The sequence below is a fragment of the Calonectris borealis genome, chromosome 9, assembly GCF_964195595.1.
Source record: "Calonectris borealis chromosome 9, bCalBor7.hap1.2, whole genome shotgun sequence".
In the NCBI taxonomy this organism is placed as follows: domain Eukaryota; kingdom Metazoa; phylum Chordata; class Aves; order Procellariiformes; family Procellariidae; genus Calonectris; species Calonectris borealis.
In genome coordinates, this window is record NC_134320.1 from 18,963,743 (window position 1) to 18,988,154 (window position 24,412).

Consider the following 24,412-nt stretch of genomic DNA (forward strand, 5'->3'; position numbering starts at 1 on the left):
GGAGGCAAATGCCCAGCAGATGAGACATCACCTCTTGGATGCCTCAGCCTGGTCATGGCCCGGAGCCACCCTCTGGCTGTGCCAGCCTGCCCATGCCCTCTGCAAGGTGGCTTTTCCTGCCCCATCCCCAGCATGTCCATACAGCACAGCCCGGAAGGGACGAGCTCTTCCAGCCTGCCAGGACCACGCAACTGAGACCACATTCTCCACCATCCCCAAGCAGCGGTTTTACCCGTCCTCCGGAGGTCCCTGGGGTTTAGCACCACACCAGAGACAAGGACAAAAACAAAAGCAGTAGCAGGGATGCCACACGTCTCGGGCAGCAGATGTGTCTTGCAGGATCCAGTGGGGGAACACCTTGCAGGTCACCTACCCAGAGCTAGCAGGGTGCTGGGGGGAGTGCAGTGAGAGAGGAATAGCACCCCCAGCCCAGCATCAGCCCCATGTGCCCACGCACCATCAAGAAGCACTAAGATGGGGCAACATCATCCTCCAAGCATTCCCCAGCTGCTCCCCTCCAAAACTAGGGACTCCCTTCTCTCTGTGGGCTGGGAAGCAGATTTCCTGCTTAGGTCCAGCTCAGAGACACCCAGCGCACCCCCACCACCACTCCCTGAGCCCCCCAGCCAAGCCCAGCCCAGCCATCAGCCCCCACTTGACCAGCCGTGGCCAGAGACACCCAGGGCCCATGAACCCACCACGGCCCAGCATCCCCTTGGGAAAGAAGAGCCCCAGGGCTGGACTCCAGGGCTTGAAGGGCTTCAAAGCCCTGCCGGTTTCCCTAAAGGCCACTATGTAGGGATCTGAGGAACTTTAAAGGTGGACAAAGCCTTCAGGATGAGGAGAGTAGGGAAGGTCATGACTCACCGCAGATTTGGGGCTCCCACAGCTCCAGGTTTACTTCCTGAACAAAGAGGATCTGAAACCTTTTTCTAGAGCGTGACAGAGGCTCCTTCCCCGCCCAGACAACCCCATGGCTATCTTTTCACCACTCTTATTAGCGGGGCACAGTAGACCACAGCCCAAAAGCCCTGCTCAAAGAAGTCTGGTTCCATCCCTCTCCAAGCCATAGGAGGCACCAAACCTGGTGCTTGGCACTGATCGAACACTGCTTTTCTTCTGACCTCGGGAAAAGTTGTAGCCTTAAAGAGGACAAACTCCACACCCCAGCCAGCTCGCTCCCTTCAAGGCTGAGCAAGAGGAACCAGTGCTGAGTTCCTCCAAATCTCAACCATGGTGGCAGCGGGAGGAGAGATACAGCCTCCCAGGGAAGGGCTCTTCCACAGCGCACTTGCAAAGCGTATTTAAGGGCGAACACAGCAGGACCGCAGGATTTTCAGATTTAATAGCAAGCCTGCACTCTTCACACCAGCAGCTTAGATGCAGGGCATCACATGAAATAGCAGAGGTGGACGCGACGTGCAGCTGGGCACAACAACAGGACTAAAGCCCTAAGTGATGTCATCTGCAAGAAGCTAAATGTGCTGTGGATAAAAGGAGTCTGCAGCTAGTATTTCAGCCTTGCCTTGCAAGGCTATTTTTGCTTAGATTGCCAAATTGTAATTACAACTAAATCCCCCCTAACAAATACTGGAGAGCAGCAGGGGAGAGTTGTATTTAAAAGGAATTTTAAGTAGCAGCCGTAGTAGTACCTGATCACAGTGGGGAAAAATGCGCCTGGAAAACAACATTTGGTTGAGAGCTGGTGACAAACAAGTGGCAAGAGCAGGAATAGGACCATGGGGTCTCAAAAAACACAGAGAGGGATGCCACCACAGCCTGGGGAACTGCCCTGCGCCCTGCCCAGCCAGGTGCCAGCAGGCACAAACTGCCTGACCGCGGGGAGCAGTTAGTCATCGCTAATGTGCGCTGAATGTTTCTAGAGACAGCCTAGGACTGACACCCTCAATGCGGAAAACAAACCCTTCAGAAGACTGAGTACCTTAAACTGTTTTCTCTGCCAGTCCTGGCTGCTTTCAGTCTAGGCTCCAATAATAACATGAGGAATTTGCAATTGGAGCCACGAGGCTGAAGGTCTCCCAGTCCCCACAGCCGGTAATTGTCCCAGACATGGGCCACTAGTTCTGCGGTCGTGACCAAATTGGCCCAAGCAGCCCCTTCTCCTGGGGGACTGCACAGAGCACGTAGGGCAGGAGGTGGGCCCCATCTCTGGCCACAGCCTCCCCTCCCGGGCCCCATGCAAAGGCTCTATTAAAAACGAAAGGCAATTGTGCGATTCCCCAAGGAAAAGGGGGAAAGGCTGGAGGGAAAAGGCTGGAGCTGTTAATGAGTACAATTAGCATTGTAGTCAAGCAGAATCAGAGGAAATAATTAGCTCCTATTGTTTCTGTGGCATCCGAATTGCAGCCATGCTGGCTTTCCAGGCAACAACCCATCAGTCTAGCCTCACCCCAGAGGACAGGAGACAGGGGGTCACTTGCAGCCCCTCTTCTGGTCACAGCTTTCATGCAGCTGTAAGCAGCAGCCTGGGCCATCGCCATCTTCTGCTACACCCACTGCAGGTCCAGTTTTCCAGATGGCCGGAGACTTGCAAACCTCAGTGCACCCCAGAAGCACGCATGGCCCTGCGTTCAGCCTTTCCTTGGATCCAACACGGGGCAGCACTGCTGGCTCTCCACCGAGACAGCCAGAGCCAAGGCAACTAAGTGACACCAAACATCTCTTTGTCCTAGTTTAAGGGAAGCTTGCATCCCTCTCCCCAACAAACAGGGCTGCGTGCAAGGCACTGCTAACCAGGGAGTATGAAGAAGGGGCAAAGACAAAGCAAGCATCTCATTTTTCAAGCAAGATGTTATACCTCTAACTCCTCTGCCCATATAACTCCACAAATACAGCAAAGTTTGGCCACCACTGGCACTTGGGGTGCTTTGCTGCTTCACGTAGGTCGGCAGCTCAGGGGAAGATGCTTTATGGAGCTGGCAGAAGCAGGCCTGGGGTCCTGCCTCAGCCTAGAGAAATACCATCCCACCGATTTTTAGACAGAGCCAAAAAAAAGAGAGACTGAAAGAAACAAAGAGACCCAATAATTTATTGGCAGAGCTGAAAGGGGGCATTTGAAAACCATAGGGCTGACTCTCAACTGGGAAGCTCCTCCCAGCTGCAGAGAGATTCATAATACTGGTATCCCTCAGCAAAAGGCTCTGACCTTGAGGCAGAATCCCAGAGATCCTGCATGCCGTGTAGAGAAAGAGAGGAAAGTGCTGCAAGATGCGGCCCCAAGGGCACGCTGCTAATTGAAAGGTTGGCCTCCCGCCCCACTGCTAAAAAAAAGTTTGTGTATGACAAAATCAGCCTCTATTGTCACCGCTGCTGGAGGGCTTCAGATGGATCCTTCCTCCAAGGAGGAGTGCGAGAGAGTGGCCCATGAGTCCCTTCAGAGGTCGGAGGGCACTGGTGGAGACCTCTCAGTGCTTTCCACATGGAGAGAGGAGCTTAGTGCCAACTCTTGTTCTCACAATGTGATTTTTGTGTTTCGAAAGCTTGAATTATCCCTGGAAAACAGAGGGAAGACAGACGTTAAAGGTGTGCATTGCTTCAGATCACAGCACCCCCCCATTCCACCCACCATGGCTACAAGTGTTGCCATCCCAGTATGTTACTCAAACCAATGCTCGTTAAACCTCCTAAGCAGATCTGCTTTCTAACTAGAGACTTTTCACATAAGTCAACCTGCTGCCCCAGAACACTTGGAACACAGGGAGATCCTGGTTCATCCCCATTCATCAGGAAGAAAAAAGTGTCTTCTCCTGTGAGCAAAGCATATGATAGACTCTGGAAACCTCTCTGATAGATTGTGGTGTTTAAACAACTTGCAAGATCTCTTCCTTCCCAAACATTTACCCTCAGGGATTCTGCTTGGAGCACAAATATACCGTCAGTCCAACCTCCTCCTGTCTCTGTCCCTTATATTTAGGCTCCTTTTGTCATGCTGTCAACAAGTTTAGCTCTCTGGTCTCTCCAACATTAAAAGAATATCTAATTTGAAAAGAACATTTCCCTCAAGTTTAAATAGAAGAGTTTCTTCAGCAGCTTTTACTCACATGAGTACAGCCACGTGAGTCGCAGGGGCTACTGACAAAGAAAGGACTGCTAGTCCACAACCTTCATTTGTATAGTCTTGTGACACATGGCAGCAACTGAAGATGGGGCAGGTTACAGAAACCTGTGTTAATGCTACTGCTAGCCTGTGAGCAGCAGCAATAGGCAAAGCATATTTACACATTAATAGAAAGGTGGTGTGGTTTTGTTAAACTCAAATGGAAATAAATGAGATTACAATTATTTTGAGAGGATAGGTTTGGCAGCTCTTCCTGTAACAGGGAACAAACCAAACATCTGTCGTGAATGAGTGATTTAGAGGCCGCTTAAAAGGGGGGGTATGAATGCACCACCACAACACCTAGGGATGCCCCAGCACATATCACACCAAATCGGCAGACCTGTGTTGAAGAGCAAAGGTAACAGCTTCAGAAGCAAGGTGATCTGCAGGACTGTAAAATCCTGCTTAAACCCTTGAGCTAGCATAGTGTGCTGCTAAGAGCTGCACGGTAGCCGTTACATCACAGCACAGTGCATGCTGGAACACCTCCAGGAGGTGGGCTGGAGGAGCAGAAGGAAGTAAAAAACACTCTTTAGAGAGTTAAACAAGTTACTCTGCTATGACATGACAGCAAAAACCATGCTGGAGGCCATCTGCAGAAGACTGGGATTCACCTTTGCACTTGCCAGCAAAGCAGGCTGTGCTGCCATTTGGGAACATGATTCAGGATTCATTAACTGGATTCCGGTTAATTTGCAACAATGGTTTGGCTTTCTATCCCATACTGTACTTTCACCCGTGCCATCTACCTCAGGAGGACAGCACGCTTTCGTTAGCTCTTTCTCAGACAGGTTTCCACATTTCGCCTCCTTTCACCTTTATCGGGGTGCCCCAGGCCCTCTGCTCATCACTAGTCTCCCTGCTCAGCATAGGTAACCCAACACAGTTGAGAGCTACATCAACTCTGTCACTGTTTTCCTACACACTTGGCACATTTACTGCCTTCTGAGACTGGTATTTCATGAAGTGAGCTGGTTTCCTCCTCTGGAAGGTCACTTGAATGTCATCGAACAATAACAACACTGCTAGGTGCCTGTGTAACGTTCTGTAACCATTGATCCTCACAAAAAGCCAAATCTGTGAGGAAAGACAGGTACTATTTTCACCCATGACTTCAGAGCAAGCTATGAGAACACTGCTTGCCCAAAGCTGTGGAGGGAGGTTTTGGGCTCCCAAGAGGCCCCTCGGAGCTTGGCTGTGTTGGAGCAGCTACATACCACCATGGAGCGGAAACCGGGCAACGTAACGCTTCCTTCCAGCGGGTTCCCCTGCTCTGGCACTTGGCAATGCAGCAATCCCACTTGGCTACAACCAAACACAACTCTCATTGCCAGGCCTCCTGCTAGCCCTTTTTAAGAAAAGGAGCTGCCATCGGGGAAATGGGCACTGGAGGGGAAAAACAATCTGAGCTGCGAAGTTCACAACAGCCCTGAGCTCACCTTGGCTATTTTCTCTGCACATGGTCGGTTGCCACCACCAGAAGTAGCAGGTGGTTTCATTTCATTAGCCACAGCATTATTATTTCTAAATACAGTAGCTACTGTCTGTCCTTCCTGAACAAGCTTTTATTGACAGACTAATTTATTCTGCTCCAGCCCACTGTCAAGAGCAAAGGCACGTATGCCAAGCTCCAGGCGCCTCTCTCAGTGTCCATCACATGGATGTGCTTAGCATTCATTTACCACTCCGTATCTGCTGACAGTCAACCCTAGGCAACAGACCCAAGCTGAAGACATACCTCTCAGCCTCCTGGGACCAGGTCTGGGATACAAGTGCCTTGCACAGAGGAAGGACACATTAGCAAAACAGCACACAGCATCACAACAGAAAATGCTGCGTGAATGGAGACCATGGTGAATGTTGGTGTCTTTGGTCAAAAAAAATTTTAAAAATCATTTTGACCTTTGGGAAAGAGGCAGTAGCAGAATGGACCCACCACCAGGCCCATAAGGCAAGAGAACATGCCAGCCCACAGGAGGAGGGTTGGAAGCTGAGAGGTATGCCATGAAGTCACATAGGAAGAAAGATGAGGCCCTACCCTGGGTGTGACAGAGGGAGGGGGAGCGTTCGATCAGCGGCCACTGCTGTTCACCAGGCCATGAAACTCCTCCCAGGCCCTGGCAAGCCAGAGGGAAAAAAAAAAATGAAACAAAAAATAAAAAAAACCAGCACTTCAGATCAAAGGCTTCTTAACTTTTAACGAGAGCAGAAACATTCAATGGCGTTTGAAAGGCACTTGTCTTCAGAGAGCAAGGCAATATTCTCTGATAGCCCTAGTGGATAGAAGCATCCTTAAAACCCAGCCAAACATCTGACAGCGCGAGGCAGCTTTAACGTTCTGCACAGACATGAAGCTTTCTCGCTGGCTGCTGGTGATATAGCCACATTAATACCCAGAGACAGGTATGACCTTCCCAGTCACAAATGGAATATCCATTTCCTGTTGCTAATAAAATAGCCGATGTTACGTCTTCCTGGAGGATTATCATGTTCCTTGGCTGGTTAAACTCAGCCAGTTACTGGCCTCATGCTTCACCACATACCTGCGTATGTAGTAATCCCGCCAAAAAGGGCTTCTTTTAATGCCACATGGCTTAGTTATTACAAAATTCTTCGATCAGGCAGCAGAATCCAATTGTTATTAGAAAGTCTCATTTCCTATTGTAAACCTGCATTGTTAATGACAACCCAGTAAAAACATTACAGCTATTTGAAATGAAAATGTTTTCAGATAAGTTAGAGGGACAGGCCTAACGCTGCATTCCCTGGTGGAGAACGTTACTGACGGACGAAGCTAGCAGACTGAAAAATTGCTGTCTGTTTTACAAAGGCAGCATACTGAAAGCGCTCTCAGGGAAAAGATGCCGAGGTTAATGTGAGCATGACTATTATCTTTGGGATCAGAGACATCAAAGAACCTCATAGTTCCCATTCCCAGCAAAACAGTGCTGGTGCGTACAGCACACGCCAAGACTTTTACTGAACCTGGAGAAGCCCATGGAGCTGGAGGGACCTCAAAGGGAACCCAGGTCAGTCATAAACCCAGACTACCCTGCAGATTTTGTTGCTGGTACTTAGCAGCTACCTCACATCTTGTTTTCTGCATTGCCTCATCGGGCCGTTGCAACACAACAGGAGAGCCCAGAAATGGGAATCCTGTATTAGTCAGCATCTGTGCCAAAAACAGACCACCAGCCTGGCTCTTACCTGAGCCTCACAGAGTCAAGCTCCCAATCAGCAGTTGCAAAAGCAGCAGCTCAGGTGTCATATGCTCTTGCCCAGCAAAGTCATAGCCCAAACAAACACAGAGTATACTGGCAGAGTGCCTGTCACATGCACTCTGCAAAACTGTACACCACATACAGGCAGTCTTGCTGCGAACGCAACAAAGAGGGCACAAGCAAGAAGCTCGTCACTGTGGTGTACAGTTTGGAATTTGTGACACTGCCTTCCAGGCCACAGGACAGCAAATCCCTCTTTCGAAAGTGCTGAAGGTGAAATCCTAAAGATCACTGACTTCAGCACCACCAGTACAAGCCTGATGAGTGGCAAAACACTCCAGTTCTTCCCAGTTCAAAACCGCTTTGAGAAAACTTCCAAGAAGCAACTAAATCTCCATAGCCCCCCAAGGCACAGGCTCCTGTGAACTACCAAGGTGATCAGCTGGTCTAACAGAGCCCTTATCTATGGCTGGCTAGGTTTCCTCCTCAGTCTCCCTCCATCCATGGTAGCTCAAAATCCTCCTGATCTTGACTAGGATGGACAAGTGAGTAACAGTCATCCATGGGAGTCCGAAAGCTACATGGTATCTCATGACCGTCAGACATGAGCCCTTGAAGCCAAAGGAAACGTGAGGGAGAAAGACAGCAAAGGGCGCTGTAGATGCCACAGGACAGCACACTGGACACAGCTGTGGTGCATCAGCATGCCTGGTCAGATCTGCAATTCAGCTTATAGTACAGCAGTATGCTGCTGGCAGGAGACAAAACCACAAGTGGCTCATTCTAAGCAAGGCAGCAGCACAGACGCCCCTAAATGGGAACTTTCCCCCCAAGTCTCCCCAGACACAGCACCCTTCAAGGCCACAAGGCCAAGAAGTCTTCCAGAGAAAGGACAACTGCCCATTCACCCAGTCAGCACGTGATACTAGACACTGGGTACAACTGCCTCCCTCCAGAATAAAGTTAGGGGGAAGAGAAACTCTGAAGCCCTCTTAGCTGCTGAATACAGGTTGGAAAGCTATGAACATTCTCCTGCCTTGTCAAAAAGTCTCTACCTTCATGTCTTCCCTCCATCCTCCAATGCCTTGTATTTCTACCACATTTCCATCACCCATAATCACATCTTCTCTCTTTCCTCTCCCACAGTTCTCCCCAAACTCGTAACTTCTGTTCTCTGCAGAAGGGACACAAGGGCAGATTATTTGTCAACATAATCGATAATTTATTACCCCTTTCAAACCAAGGAGTTCCCTGTTCCAACATCCCAATAACATCATGCACATAGTCCTTCAGCTGCCAAGTCCTTCTCACAGACATAGAGAAAAGCTCTTCCAGCCAAGAATTTTTAAGCCAAGACCCTCATACATATTATAGTACTAATTACTCCAACTATCTGCTGACTTGACTGAAAAAATCCACCAGGATGTGTCTGCCCTAATGTACCTAAACTATGCTAGCGGAGCAAACTGCTCTCCATTTCGTACCGAACAAGGCTGCCAGTTAATTTCGTCTGGCAGAATCTTTACGACCTGTGACGTGCCAAAGGCACAGTGCCAGATAGTCTAAGAGGTTATTTTTATGTATAGACATTTTTAGTACCTTATTGCTATACTGTCTGCGCAGCGATCAGATACTCAGTGAATTGATCCCCAACACTTAGGTTATTCCCATTGAACAGATGGGAAATGGAAACATTAGTAGGCTAAATAAAGCCAGCCAGAGCTGTTCTTCCACTCTCATTCCTGACCCACAACTGTTGAAACTTCCCACCTTCTCCCCCACCGCCCAGGGTTCAGGGCCCAGGCAGGGCTCCCTTTATCCCCATCAAGTAAGTTGAGGAAAAAAAATGCAAAAAGGAGCCACTATCGGGGACTCCAGCAAAAAGAGGAAGAACAGCTACAGCCGCTTCAAGGGACTTTCCAAATCACCATTGTGCAAGCAGCACTAGCTGTTTTCTCCAACCATCCTCAATCTTCAAGTCCTAGCAGTTCCCCTTCAGTGCAGCCCTGCCTCCTTACCACCTCCTTCCCCAGCTAAAAAAGGAGACAGAGAGCTCATAGTGCTTGCTACCCTCACAACAGTCACCAAGGTCTGTCCCTTCCGCCAGCTGCGTGCAACCTCCCAGCACACTGACCACTCACTCTGCAGGTATGGTCCAGAGCAGCACAGCCTCTTCCTGGGTGCTCCCCATGTTCTATCAGAGTGTTTAGGATTTATTCAAAGCCAGTCAAGAACTTTGTGACAGGCCTGAAAACTAATAGCTTTAAAAAATCTAGGATATTCTTCTAGCTTGAAATAATTCTTTCACATATCTGGCAGCATCTGTAGCAAAGGCAAATCGGGAAGCCATCATGACTTTGAAATGAACACATCTGAACTGACCTCCTTGAAAAGAAACATGAAATAAATAGGTTATAGTCACTTCTTTGGTAAGAGACAGGCCACCAAGACAAAGAAGCCTTTTACAAAGCCACAGACACTTCTGAATAAAGTATACTACAGTGACAGGGAATGAATCAACGAATCCATCATTTCAAAGCCCAGGTCTACGGAAGTGCTCTTAGACTTGCAGCACTTGGAAATATTACTGGAATTGGAGAATGGAGTGATAAATGAATTAAGCCAGTATTGCACAGACTCAGGAGAAGAGGACAGCTATCAGATCTGGAACCTCACCACTCTCCTCTAGCTTTTATTCCTGCTCTCAGACTTGAAGGAATGAAGGTGAAACAACGCAGCTCTCTAGAGCTGGCAAGACCCAAGGCAACCTGCCTTCCACTAACAGGCATTGGACAGTGTGTATGGGTCCCATCTGCAAACCATCTAACTTTAGACAAGGTTAACCCTGCCCACACCATTTAAGATACAGTCAAAGACAAAGATGACACAACTAGGACAGCAGCATTGAGGAGTTCTCCTAAGGCCTTGGAAATTAGCAAGCAAATGGAAACCAGTGCTATAAAAACGTAACAGAGTTACAGAATTAGCTGAACTCTGATGTAACAACAAGGGAGACTTCTCACAAGCACCCCTCCACCAGCTTACTGTCTCACAAACACTGATCATCTTGCCCAACACCTGCCACTTCCATGGGGATTTCTTTTCCTCATTCCTCACTTTTTTGTCCCGAGAACCTTGCCCCTGCAGTTTTCTTACGGTGCATACCCTTATTCCCTCCACAGGATATCTGCTTGTTTCCTAGCTAAAATATAGTCTGAGGCCATTTCCTCCAACTGCCTGCAGTGAAATGAACCCAGTGCCAGCCCTATTAAGATCAACTATTCTTCTCATTTACTCGAGCCGTCCCATTAGTTATCAGTGGTGACTTTGAAAGGAAAGGATAGTTTTATACCCTGCTCAGCTCTCACTGCAGCAGGCACTTACAAATAACTGAAGCTTTGTTTTCAGAAAAAGCAGCCTTGCTTTAGAGCTTAGAGGACAATCCATAAAGTCACACAGCAACCAAAATATTTCCAGACCAGCCCACTCAGTGGCAGCCTGCTGTATGGCCACAGGTCCGGTCTCTCCTGGCATATGAGGCAACGCTGTTGAATTTGCCTGGGATTCCTGGATGGTACTGTAGGCGAGAGCTCTCACACAGGAGATGGTCACTGACCACACAGTTACCAGCGCAGAAAAGAAAGACTGATAACCCCAGGCAGGGCAAAGGCGTATGCAAGGCAGCCAAGCACTTCACACTGCAATGCTCAAAAATCAAACTTTACAGTGGTCACTTTCTCTCCACCCTTCTCCCAACTGCAGTTCACCTGCTGCAGATACCTGAATATTTTCAGTGGCTTCATTGAGACATGACCAGGCTGTGCCTAGCAATATTCTGCTTTCAAAAAAAGCACAGTGCACCTCCTAAGGCAGCAAAAAGTAAGAGGTCATTGTTTTTAATTCCAAACCACAGGGAGTGCCACTGTCCCATAACCCACTGTCACTGCTGGACCACGTCACCTCCAAGGTTAGCAACGCTGATGAGCAGAACCTATTAAGTGGTTCACTACATCCGAGTGCACATCTCTCAGTCCACGTCTGAGGGAACAAAGAGAAGCGATTTCTCTCCAGCTACTGAAACAAGGTAGCCCACAAAATGTCACATATGTTCTTTTCAGGTGCTCAGCACTGTAACGTCTAAGGTACTATAAATCCCCTGGAATTAAGCAGCGTCCAAGAGATTGCTCTAGCTCTTCTAGCAAGATTGGAAATTAATACAGACTAGGCTGACCCTTCCACTCACTGGGATTTAGGCAGCTTGTCAATATCACAAGCAAGAGAAAGGACAAACACAGGAAAATTGCAATGAAAGATCTGCTTATCTAGCTAAATGCACAAGCCCCACCACTGAGAGCAGAAAGGACAGAATGCAGAACAGCTCCTTGGAATAGCTGTGAAGCAACAGATACTTTTCAAACGCAGTTTGGCAGCACCACCACTTTCTGAAACAAAGGGGGCTGCAGCCTCACTGACAACTCATGAAAAATGGTGTCTAAAAATGAGTTAATACGAAATGCATCATCACAAAAGGAATATATAAAACCTGAAACACAGAGCTCAGGTTCCACAGTGAGGGGCATGCTAGCAATTTCTACAGAAGCGTTCATTTACAGTGTGTCAAAAGCTAATCCAGGTCAATTCACTACCTAAAAGTCAAGGTTTTGAGAAACGCCTGTTCTTTTCTTGCTAAGCGTGCTCCCTTCCCCGAAGCACAATCAATGCCAATCAAACCCTGCACATGAGCAGAGCTCTAGTGGAGAGATGCAGCCCATACAAATGAAAAATGCCACAAGCCCCCCTAGAAAGGCAGCCCTGACAAAGCCTACAGCACGGCTCTTCCATTAGAGCCTTTCATAAAACACAGCCAGAGTGTGAATATAGAGTGCTGGCTAGAAAGCCCTCCCGAGTCATAAATCACATGGTACATGCGCAGCATAAGTGGAGTTTATTCATGACGGACAGCATTTCAACAGGGCTTGATAGATGGGTGAGGAAAAGGAGCCAGACTTTATGGAGGATAGAACTAGTTACACAAGAGATTCTTCATTAGTGAGAGAACCTTAATGATATGAAGCATAGCCAAACAGAGTCAGACTGAAAGCTGGGGCTGTCCTGCTCTTCTCTGTCAACGAAGCAGGCACCGTTACCTCTCTGCAGCTGCTGCCGCTTGCTGCCTGCTGGTACCAGGCGAGAAAGGCACAAGAAGTCGTTCCATGCATCACTACACAGAAACTCCACTGACAAGCAGTTCTGCTCTGAATTTACACCAGTGCCATTAGAAGGCGATGTTGGACAGCACTCCAATCAGACTGCTGCAGCTCAAGCGAGGCAATGGAAGAAAAGAGCTCTCATGATCCCCTACATGGCGGAAGGTTAATTGCTTAGATCTACCTCACTAGGACACCATCAACCAACTCCTGACTATCCCTCCTACCCACAGAAAAATAAGTGGGAGACAAGCCAGTCCACTCCTATTTAAGAATTGCTCCCAGCTGTAATCTGAGCTACTAAACTTGATTCCTCAAACACCTGTTATTCTTGGACAAGCTCATTTTGCACCATACGTCAGCAGCACAAAATGAAACTTTGATGTTATGCAGGAAGAGAGGGCGGCAAGCACGGCATGTTACACTGCTGGAGGAAAGTCAGACCACACTATTGGATGCACCATCACTCAAGGACTGCCACCTGCCAGAGCAACAACAGTTACAAACATCGTTATAGCAGCATTCTCTGTCCTAGGAAGCGCTGGTGGCGATAGCTTATAAGGGAAAGGCCACATCATTTCCATTCTAAACTTGCTACGTGAACCACCATCACCACAGCTTCGGACAGCTGGCTCAGGACACAGCTTTCCCTACAGAGACAGAGAAGTCAAACACCTTCCTCCTCTCACCACAAAGCCGCATCACCACAGTCCGCAGTCTGCTACTGCTGAACAGGAGTAAAATACCCTGTTATGTGTCCACATGAGCACTTTGCTATCTCATAACATGGACAGAGAGTCGATAGTGCCCTCTCCTGGCAAAAAGTGCATGAGAAATGTTATGGCAAAATCATGAATACGAGATTTCAACAACAGAAGTGGGAACTTTCAGAAACCAAAGCTGCCTGGAAAAGATTCAGTTTAATAATAATAATTTCTCCTTCCCTTCTCTTTCCCACGTACACAGGAGGGAGGGCCACTAGATGCCTACAGGCAGTTTAAACGAAACCTCTGTATTACTGCTAGCGACCCACACTCAAAATTGGCCACAACTGGAAGCTAGCTGTTTGCTAAAAACAGGATTGATCTCACCACTGTTTGACAGCACACTGATGACAGGGTGATTATGTGGAAAGGACAAGCTAGCATAATGAAAGGAAGTCATGAAAGGTACTTGCACCCCTGATTACAGGCTAGATTAGAAAGCTCACTGCTCTATCAATGTCTTCTTAATTTGTTTCACTTCTTTTTCCGGGTACACCTTTTCAAGTGTTAATTTAACCAATATGACCTAATCAGCGTATTGGTTTACAATACGCTTAAGAAAAAAAGAAAAAAATATTACATTATCCTCCTCTAACTAATATCTATATATGCAATTTTTCGTCACTTCGCGAGAAATAAAAGTCACCCTGAATGGCCGGGTATGGTAAGCTATAATAGGTTTATTTAAAAATACAGCTGTCCTCTCTGTGTACCGTGATCTTCTAGTCTTGTTAAAGAGCCTCTGTCACCAGGGCCTGGAAGACTTAATATACGACGTTTATTATGATTAGAAATCATTTGTACAGCACTGTAAATTCACACAACGCTTTCCCAAGACCATTTATAAGTCTAATGGCACTATAAATCCCTGTTAGCTTCCGCACTTTATTCCCCAGCATCTCTATTTATTCAAATGATCTTGTCCCCCCCACTGCAATCTTGTCTTTGAATACATCAAGCCACAGTCCCACACTGGGCTGCACATCTCCCAAGTGACAGGCTGGGTGCATCGCTAACAAAGCCCTGGACTATACGCTTCAAAAAAATAAGGTTTTACTATTAGAACCAAATGTCCCTAACAACAGCACGATAACGACGTAGATATTTGGCTTTCAAAGTGCATTGGCAACAATTGCTGCTGTTTGTATTACTGTTCACAGTGAACAGCCCCAACGCACATGAGCACTTCTCTCAATTTTTGCGATCTGCATTAAATTGCTCAAGCACGCATGCAACCAGCAGCAGGCCCTCCCCCTGCCACCACACGTACTTGATGCTATCGGTGTGTGTTTTATATTCCATGATGGTGTTGGGAGGTAGGTTGAGCACTCTTCGTAACGTATCGCGTATCCGGGCTGTTGTGGCCTGGTCGCTGGCTGTCTTGTTCCATATCGAGATAATATCCTCCTACAGAATAGCATGTGAGGGGTAAGCAGATGGTACTTTTTGTAGCCCCGCCAAATGGAAGTACATGCCAATTCTCAGAAGTGCTTACCTGGAATCGGACAGAGACGACTGCCCCACAGATTTCTTCCCCCACCATAAACTGTTCTCCCAACATTGCCAGAATGAGATTCTCCCAGCATCGTGACGCTAAGCCCTTTCGCAGACGGATAATCCATTTACCACCATTTTTGTTGGCATCATCCTAGGAAGAGGGGCAAGAAATTGATTTGTTTTCTTCTAGCTGTTTTTCTGCTTCCCACAAGACAGCAGAGCCACAGACAGGAGCAGATATTGATTGGGTGGGGCAAGGGACAGAATGGAGGTATTTTCAAGCAAAAGCATTTTGCTTCTCCCCCATACAAGCAGAGACGGAGGTATACCACTTACTTTGAATACAAAGTATTTGAAACAATGACTCTCAGTGTTCCAGACGAAGCTCTATGCACTGAAGACTTGAGCTCTAGTGTTTTGATCCCACTACCAAAGACTAACACCAGCCTACCAGTCTGCCCACAGAACAAGAGGCAAGGACACTAAAACTACTCCTAACCCTGAGACTGATTCTCCCTTTGTCTAATCCCCTGTATATGTACTTCTGCTTGTAAAACAGGAAAAATCCCTCACCACAGAACATGGAAAGCAGGGAAGGAGTTTGCAAAGTGATATTTAAATGCAAGTGAAAAGTTGAAAAACACTTTTCTTCCACACTTCCAGGAATTGGCTCACAAGTTGTGTTAACACGGAAAGGACCAGTCCTTTCGCTGGGAACCAGTGACGTTATCACACATCATACAACTGGATGTTTGTTCCAAACTGCGGCAACCCAGGGAAATAACCAAAAACGAGGGGAGAGAGTAAAGAAAAAATTTATGCTAAGCAGCCAGTCCGTCACCCCAATATTGTGATTCCATATGTTGCACCTGAAAAGGAGCTGAAAACTGCTACAGACTCCCCTGCTTCACGGAACACACACCTATGTCAAACAGCAGCTCCTCCTCTGTACAGAACACTGTGGCATTCTCTTGTACAACACTGTAGCTGGGGTAGCTTACAAGGTGAGAGGGGGAACAAATTCCATCCAAAGCCAGAAAGAGAGGTAGGAACAAGTCAAAGAGGGGCAGTTAAGAAGGGAAAGGGAAGACAGGTCTAGGATAGAAACAGAGAAGAACAAAGGATAACTCGGATGGGACTGCACAACACAGGACATCCCTGGCCAACTCACCAGTAATCCCCTCTGCCAAGCTGGGATACACCTTAAAGATGCTAGGCAAGGCAGCCCAACCCTTCTTAATGAAACAAAGTTAACTTTATTTTAGCCTTAGAGCTTCTTTAGGGCTCAGATAAAACTAAACATCTGTGTGCTCTCAGAGACAACAAGTGCTAACGAAGCAATCCTGAGCAAACGTGGAAGTGCCAGCATAACAGCAGCATTCACCAGACTCCTCGTTTTCAGGTATGAGCTAAAGCCTGTACTGAAAGGGGGAGGCGTCAGCTCCAGACAAACCTCAAAACATGAGAGCAGCCACATGCACGGGAAGAATCCAAATCAACACAACTTCTAGGAATGTGGCATACTCCCATGAGATGCAAACTACTTTCTAATTAAGTGTCCTTGTTTTCCAAGTTGTGAACATCACACTCTAAGAATTAAGCCATCTAGATTTCAGCCTTTAAGCAGGGAGTTGGGTTTAACTCCTCAAACTTTCCACAATGACTAATGGGGGTCAGAAGAGAAAATGGTACTGCTCAAAATATTTCAAACGTGGTTTAAGCAGGTTCAAGGCTAGAAAGAGAACAGTGATTGGGAGGCAGATGCTGTATTGTGTGTTTTATGGTTATTGTTAGTTTTCTTTCAGGTTAAACAAGCTTTGGTTCAGTCAAGCATTTGATTTCCCTTTACCAGAATAATAGTGATCTGCAGCCCAGTAAATCACCAGGGAAGATTATGCTTAGTGCTTCTGACTTTACGCAGAAAAGGCACAGATGGATCCAGAAAAAGATCAGAGCTACATACATGCATATATGTGCCTACAAGAATGACAGTAAGTAAGGATTAGTTTGGAAGAGAAAGGAGCAGAAACAAAGCCCTACAAAGCAATCAGCAAAGGGAAGGCCAGCAGCAGGATCCCAGGTCCTCTTCTATGAATACAAGCAAGTGGGGCCAGAAGTAAAAAAACAAAGAATCTCTCCACCCGCATCTTAAAATGGCTACAGGGAAATGCTTTATAGAAATTCTGGTATCATTAACTTGTGGAGTCTCTGGTTCACACATTATCAGAGCAGCTAGCTCACTAGGAGTCCGAAGAGGATTAAACATTTTATATAAATTGTATTTGCAGTAACTGGCTATAAAACACCTTGCTTAAAATAATTGCCAACTAGGGTCACATATAAATTTCTCAGGACCAAGCAGCATAATTAGGTACTTCAGAGCAACACATAAAATCCTCATATTGCGAATGGTATTGGTCATTGCTGGAAGCAGGCCAGGAACTGGAAGAATGATTGCTGGGCAAAATTTTTTTTTCTTTTTTAACAGATTTAGATCGGAATGAACAGAAGCAAACTAAGTGCCCTGGAACAAAAAAAGTAAATGAAGGGCTAAGTCTTCTTTCCGTCTCCAACTCTACGTACAGCTGTACGCTTTTAACCATATGCACCTCTTCCTTCCTTGTCTGAAAAAGGAGGGTTGGTTTCTTATAAGCTTTGCTGAATTCCACTCACAGAGGTCCAGCCCTTCTAGAGGAAAGCCCCACATCGCTGTCACTGGACAAAGCTATAATAAGGCGCAAGTGTCTATATTAGGAGGCACAGAGCCTAGCTGGGGTTCCCCCTTCGTTAGGCTCCAAGCAACGTTGCCCAGAGATCCTCTGGACGCACAGGCAAAGGCAGTTCGGCAACCTTTGGGGGAGTGCAGCTAGCACCTCCCTGCATCTCACTTCTCCCCTGCCAGCAGGTCACAAGACTGCTAGGTTACATGGGACAGAGTTCAGAGGACAAGTTTACAGGAAACCCCAAAGAAAGGACTGCACCCAAGAGAAGCCTGGAGTGCCATTTAATGACAAGTTCCTTCACTGTAGAAGGTTCCCTCCAGAATACTCTGGGAAAATACCAAGGCAGAAATGAGAGCTCCAACTCACCTCCCACATGGGTTTGATCCCCTCTTTGAAAAGATGGAAGTCACTATGGCCTGTCAGGTCCCCAGGACGTACCATGTGACTGTAAAACCGCCAGAACTGCTCCACCTGCAATGACATGAACCACACAATGAGGCTGCTCAAACTGTTCACAGCCAGGATTCCTACAGAAACAGGCTTCCCTTTCTACACCAGCTGGCCAGAGCCACCTTCCTCTCTTCTGTTCTACTGTCTTGTCACAAGACAAGAAGATTAGGACACCCAGAAGGCAGCAGTAGGATCAGAGCTTGGGTGCCTGTTTCTGACTGGCTCCATTACCAGATGACCACTTGAAATATTCAACAGGTGCCTCCAAAGTCACTTGGTGTTTGTCTGAAGAAATCTGTGGTAAGATAACTGGTGCTCTGGAGAACAGTTCCAAACATATCTTGTAAATCCTACTGCCCAAACTTTCAATTGGTGGGTATGTGTCAAGTGCATCAGCTACAGCCAAGCCTCTCTACGCTACACACATGAGCCCTGAATTAACCACTGCTCTTTGCAATCGTGGAGCCTGCAGGAGCCTCCAAATGAAACATTTTTTGTACTTAATTTTCCAGGTTTTAAGACAAAACACACATTCTGGTGCTGGTTTAAGATCTTAAGGCACCATTCAGAGCTTTTATTTAAATACCTCTTACTTCCTTTTACAATCTGCTATGGTATACTTTGACCACTTCACTTTGACCAGTTTCCATTCTGGCACCTCTGTGTCTACTTCAGACAGTCTGGCCGGAAGGCAAGGGAATAATCTTTTCTAATTCTTAAAAATAACATATTTATCCTTTGAGATTCTCTGGATGAGAAAGGATTTTAGAGAGGCTGGATCTTTAAAACAAAACAAGGCACTGGAAGAGATTATACTAATTACTATATTTTACTTAGTCTTACTTACCACTTAGTAAGACAATAGCTATTAAGCAGACCAGCAGCGAAGTCAGAGGGGTTAGACACCATCCCAAGTACTTTATCAGAGACTTTAATGACTTGGTCAGCACCTGGAATTCTGCTCCAATCTCTGACCTCTGCCATCCAAGCAGGAATTTGCTTTTATAGCCAATAAAATTATGAATCAAGACTGAGGTGGGGTCAGAAGCAATCTATTTTTGTCAGACACATCCAAATGCAGTGTGGAAATTAAATTCTTACACCGAGTGAATATGCCCTCTAGTGGTTAGCATTTAAAAGCTTTTAGAGCTTTCTACTGAAAAGCAAAGAATAAATTTGAACCCAGATTTAGGCTCAGACAATTCTTTCTGAAGCTTGTTCTTTCTCCTCCTTAAACAGAATCTGGAACCAAACACATTATCAGATCTGCTGGCCAGTCTCTCTCCATCCTAACTGAACTCTAGCACTTCCAACCTGCAATAGCAACCACAAAGTTTTTGCAGCAAAAAGCAGACAGTAGAATCTGTGAAGTTTTTTCCTCTAAGGAGCTAAAAATCAATGTTAAGGCTACACTGATTTAACAGACTGAAAAGTTATTGCCAGATCATCATGCAGCAGCCACATTTTTCATTCACTGAGCTGAGGGAACATTCACGCAGGGGAACAGGAGCAGTAACTACCCATGATGATAGGCTTAGAGCTATTCTTCCCACTCTTATCCTGTGTGGATGCAACAACACAACCCAGCTGCTTGGACAGGCATATTTTTGCAGCCTCCAGAATGGATAAAGGGATGTTGTTACGAATTCTCACATTACAGAAGATAGAGATTTACTGGTGGGCAAAATTAAGGGGACCCTGGAAAATTTGGACAAAATACTAGATTAAAAAAAAAAAAAAAAAAAAAAAAAAAGAAAGCAGCCAACAGACTTCCCAGCCTTGAGAATGGTATTGTATGTGAAGCCTCTACAATGAAGATATGTTTTGCTTATGTATCTCGGGATCTTAATGACAGTTTTACACTGCCAGTACCACGCAACAACACAACACTGCCTTTCCGGGATACGCTCAATTTATTCCAGGAATAAACAACCACAAAGAGTGGAAGGGGAAAGGGAGAGCAATTTGCCTTTTAATGAACTTCACTGCAACACCAAACTGCACCTCAGTCATCATTTCCAGACAGGCAACAGACAACAGGCCACCAGCTGCTTGTTTATACAGCATGCCAGATGCTTGTTCCAAACACAGTCTTTGTGGTGGAAATAATGGGCAGGGGGGGATTGGGGGGGGGACACGACTGTACAGTCTTTGCTTCACACCTACGTTGCATCCAGAAAAGCTGTTCCTTTCTTCTCTTGCTTACCTGTCAAGTCCTGCTCCAGCTAGCAGATTTAAGCTGCATGGGAGTTCTTTTCATTTTCTATTGTTATTCCAGCTACCACCATTACTGCAGGCACAGATGTCTAGCACAGGGCAGAGGAGAACTGCTTAAGACACGTCACCTGCTGTAGGTAATTCAAGAACTCACAAGTAAGTCATGGCAAATCACTCGCTCTCCTCTGTTCCTGACAACAAGAGCACAGCCTGCATGTGCATACACCTAGCACACAGGGAGTAAGCCAGCCACGATGACCGCGCCATGCCCAAGTGACACCAGGACAACAGGGATATACTCACGGAGGCAAAGGTGCCAATCTGTTTGATGTTCTGTTCATAACTCTGCGAGCTGGTAGGCCTCCCGGGTGTTCGTCTGGAGTACCAGAAGGTGTAATTATACTGCAAGGGGTGCTCAGCTGGCCCTGGGACAACAGCCTGCAGAACAGAAAAGCTTGCTTACCCTTATACACTCCTCTAAAGGGGGAGTGGGAAAAGTTACATTCACAGCATCAGAAGCCCACATGTTCCTGCCCTCACAGACTATGAAACAAACGACGGATCCTCATTTTTACAGAAAAATACTATCTCTGTTAATTGTCTGAAATGAACCATTAGGCTAACAGCAGCTGACTACTTCAAAGAATATTAGAAATTTGCAGTGCAGGGATAGCTAAGGAAATAATAACTTAAGCTCAGGAGAGCATCACAAAAAAAGCAACCCTCATAATTACTAGAGGCAGTATTACTAAATTTTCCTTTAGTCCTTAACTGTTCCTATCTCAAAGGAAAAAAGACAGACAAACTAAAAAGGGCAATACAAGAGTTTTAACTTTTTCAAATTAAGGAAAAAAAAAAAGACAGTCTCCTCCTCTGGGAAAAACAAAACCCATTTATACTAAACCATGATTCAAAAGCAATTATAACTCTTTGGTGACACCAACTCCCTTAAGCAACCAACACCCTAACACTCTGGGAGGATTAGTCTGTCTTAGAACTCGTTATGTCAGCTTTGGCAGAACCCATCGCTAGCAGTAGGCAGTGATCATTTTTCAATTTCCACAACATCCATTTCTGATTAAAAAGACTTCTAATGAGCATAAAAGAGGCTAACGAGAACTCGTCACCCAAGAGTCAAAACTGACAGAAAAAAAATCCCCAAAAAGCCCTCATCTTGTATCACTTGATATTGTTACAGGAGTAACGAGGATTTAAATCTCTACTCTCCTCTTGTATATGGTAAGTTTATAACAATTGCATTACTCTAGACACAATAGGTTTCCTCAGTACAAGATGGATATATACCTTTTTAACTAGGCTACACTACACTCACAGAGACCCGTCTTAAGAGTTATTTCATCAGTGGCACAAACACAGCCTGGTAAACCAACTGCAAACCTACAGGCTCTTCCAAAAAAAATTTTTTTTTTAAAGAAAGCTTTATTTCTCATTTCCATTCAAAACCCTAGCAGAGCACTAGCTGCATTTGTGAAGAGAGCATTCACCCCTCAGATTATACACTTCCAAAAACTACGTCAAATTATTCAAATGCCCCTCCTTCTTCATTACAACAGTAACAGCGCATTAAGCAACCACAGCCCACCAAGACATATTTTCCTTATCCCTGAATGGAGGACTGACTCTCTAGCACACCCACATCATGCCCTAGCGATGGAATACAGGTGCCAGCACCGTACCTTCCTCTTGGTAGTACTCTGTGGTTTCTCTCGATCATTCTTTTCCTTCTCACTGTCTTTCTGTGTGTTATTCTCCTCATTCTGGTCATGGTCTCCACTATCATCATCTTTCAATCTGACAAAGAAAAAGAACAAAGAAAGTGAGTCTCGCATCTCGCAGCTGAAAAGTTTCATACCAAGCCCCAGTAGTCTCTGCTTCTAAGCTTCCCTGTGGTACAAGGGCCATCAGTGTTTGACAACCCACACAGTAAAAACTACTACTACTTTACATGTCCAGACCCCATAACAGGCATCTTAGACACACACTTTTAAGCAGAAGCGAACAACAAAATGCCTTTTTAGAACAAACTCAAGCAGTTCATACTAGATACTGATCTGCCACAGAAAACCCCAAATACTTGTTAGGGTCCCTAACTACTCAGGAGGCAAACATGGAGACCCCTCACCGTACTTTGCTGACTCTCTCCCACCCAGCTCCCCGAGCCCCTAAGCACGGCACAGGCAGCCTCTCAGGCGAGCAGGCACCACGCCAGCGCCCTGCACCCCACAGGTCTCTCCGCCCGCCCCATTCCCTGCGAAGGGTCGGAAAAGATGAGCGAGAAGCGGGGCCAAAAGGCGGCCCGCGACTCCCCGGTCGGCCCGCCCCACGGCGGGGCACGGTGAGCGATGCCCCGCCACGAGCAGAGGTTTGTGCCGCCGGACCGCTGCCCCCACCCCTCGGGCCCGCATCCCCTCAGGGCCAGGCAGCAGCACGGGAGCAGGGCCGGGCCAGGCTCAGGGTGGAGGAACGGGGCTGTGCGCGGCCCCGTGACTCATCGCGTCTCGCCCGACCGGTGCCGAGGCGGCGGGGGCGGCGGAGGGGAGCCCCCGGCAGGGAGCGGGGCCGCGCAGCCCCCCGCAGCGGTGGGGAGGGGGGGGGCGGGGAGGGCCGCGCCACCGACTCACGCGTCGAATTTGTTGTTCATCGTCGCTCGCTGCCGCCACCTCCGTCCACCTCAGCGACTTCCGCTCCGCCGAGTCCACTCTCCAAAGCCTTCCGCCGCTTCCGGCGGCGAGGGGCGAGCCGCCCCGCGCTTCCCCCCGGTGCCATTAGCGCGGCGCAGACGGAAGGGACTGAGGGGAAGGGGAAAAAGAACGCTCCCGGTCGCCATCTTGAGTGCGGACTCTGGCAGGACCCCCCCCACACACTGCGGCGCAGCCGCCATCTTGAGTGGGGCGGGCGGGCAGAGCCACCATGTTGGGTGTGGCGTAAGGTGGGTCCGCAGCTAGGGGCGGGAAACTGCCGTGGCGTGAGGCCTGGCGTCGAGCTGTCACCTGACACGACATGGGCGTGACACAGACGCAGCGGGTTCAAGTACCTTGGCGTTTTGTTCACAGTGTTCATTTGTCTCTGGTAGATGCAGTTTTAGGGGTCAGTCACTCCCTAAGGGGTCTGCCCAACTTCTCTGCTGTGGTGACAGGCAAGGCCCAGCCCGGCTGCCGGCCGCCATCCCTTCCTTCTCCCTTCAGTGCATAGGGAGGGAGGGCGCAGGCCTCGTACAGGTGGGGCCGGGGCATGATCCCCACACAGGCCAGTCGTCAGCGTCCTTCATCCTGTGAAGAGATCTGAGCTGATCTACAACTCCTTGCTATGGCTGCTGACACTATTTCTCCAGCACGCCCTACCTGAGACTTGCATAGGGTGCAGGGAAGGGAAGAGGAGAGGGAAAAATACCAGTGAAGAGCCTGCAACGCCTCGATGTCTGTAGATGATCATGGACAGTTTATAGAGGGCAGGGGAGATAGTCCCCCCTGCAGCATCTCCTCACACTTTATGAATCCATTCCCAGGTTACCCTGTGAGCACAGAATCTTCTCGTAGTATTTTGCAAACCTCTGATCAATAATTTCTGCTATCTGGCAGAATTAGTAAATGGATTTTTGACTGATGTAGTTTCTGTTTCTCCACCAACTTGTGATGTGGAGAGAGGCAGAGAAAATCCATAGCCTGTAGGTCAGGAATAAGGAATATGAAAAAAGGGCATTCAGCATATGAAAGGCACTATGTGTTCTCTGTTACTATAGCATCCGAGTGTATTTATCCTTGCAAAGCACAGTAATGCGGTGCTGGTATTCCTGTTTTACTCTTTGGAAGCAAAGGCAAGGGTGTCTCAGCAACATCCCTGAAATCATAGTCCTAGGCTAAATATCCTTACCACTGAAACTCCCATCCTGTAATTTTATGGGCTCAAACCTGTGTTCAAAATCTCAGAAGACATAGAAAGTTGTTTAGAAATAAATACTAGCAGAAATAGTTTAAAAACTCATAAAGAATTTCCTAGTTGGTTGCAGTTACGCCTAAATGGGATCTTTGTGATCTGAAGACCAGCAGTTTATTAAAATATTTCAGGAAGAATGTGTTATACAAATTGCTATGGAGACTGTTCATAGGCAAACCTAATGTGCTGCTTCCTTTGCTGGCCTCTTAGTCTCTGCTGATGTCAATATTAGTAAAAGATTTCTAATATCTTCCAGGAG

At 47.1% G+C, this 24,412-nt stretch overlaps 1 protein-coding gene and 1 long non-coding RNA gene across 4 annotated transcripts; both read right to left on the bottom strand.

Annotated features, from left to right (window-relative positions):
- Positions 1 to 3,027: 3,027 nt before the first annotated feature.
- EIF4E2 (eukaryotic translation initiation factor 4E family member 2) lies at positions 3,028 to 23,031 on the bottom strand. Of its 3 annotated transcripts, XM_075157203.1 has the most exons (8): positions 22,842 to 23,031; positions 21,897 to 22,011; positions 20,503 to 20,637; positions 17,899 to 18,003; positions 14,808 to 14,960; positions 14,583 to 14,719; positions 6,159 to 6,237; positions 3,028 to 3,512 (listed from the first exon to the last, which is right to left on the bottom strand). In XM_075157203.1, the coding sequence occupies exons 1-7, from the start codon at positions 22,859 to 22,861 to the stop codon at positions 6,192 to 6,194; spliced, it is 711 nt and encodes a 236-aa protein (XP_075013304.1). In that variant the 5' UTR covers positions 22,862 to 23,031; the 3' UTR covers positions 3,028 to 3,512; positions 6,159 to 6,191. The 3 variants fall into 3 exon arrangements, with proteins under 3 accessions (XP_075013304.1, XP_075013305.1, XP_075013303.1); XM_075157204.1 differs by lacking the exon at positions 6,159 to 6,237; XM_075157202.1 differs by lacking the exons at positions 3,028 to 3,512; positions 6,159 to 6,237 and adding an exon at positions 13,919 to 14,075.
- On the bottom strand, positions 4,263 to 4,646 carry LOC142085377 (uncharacterized). Its single transcript, XR_012674651.1, has 2 exons — positions 4,421 to 4,646; positions 4,263 to 4,356 (listed from the first exon to the last, which is right to left on the bottom strand). It is a non-coding gene; the product is annotated as an uncharacterized LOC142085377 (long non-coding RNA).
- Positions 23,032 to 24,412: the final 1,381 nt, after the last annotated feature.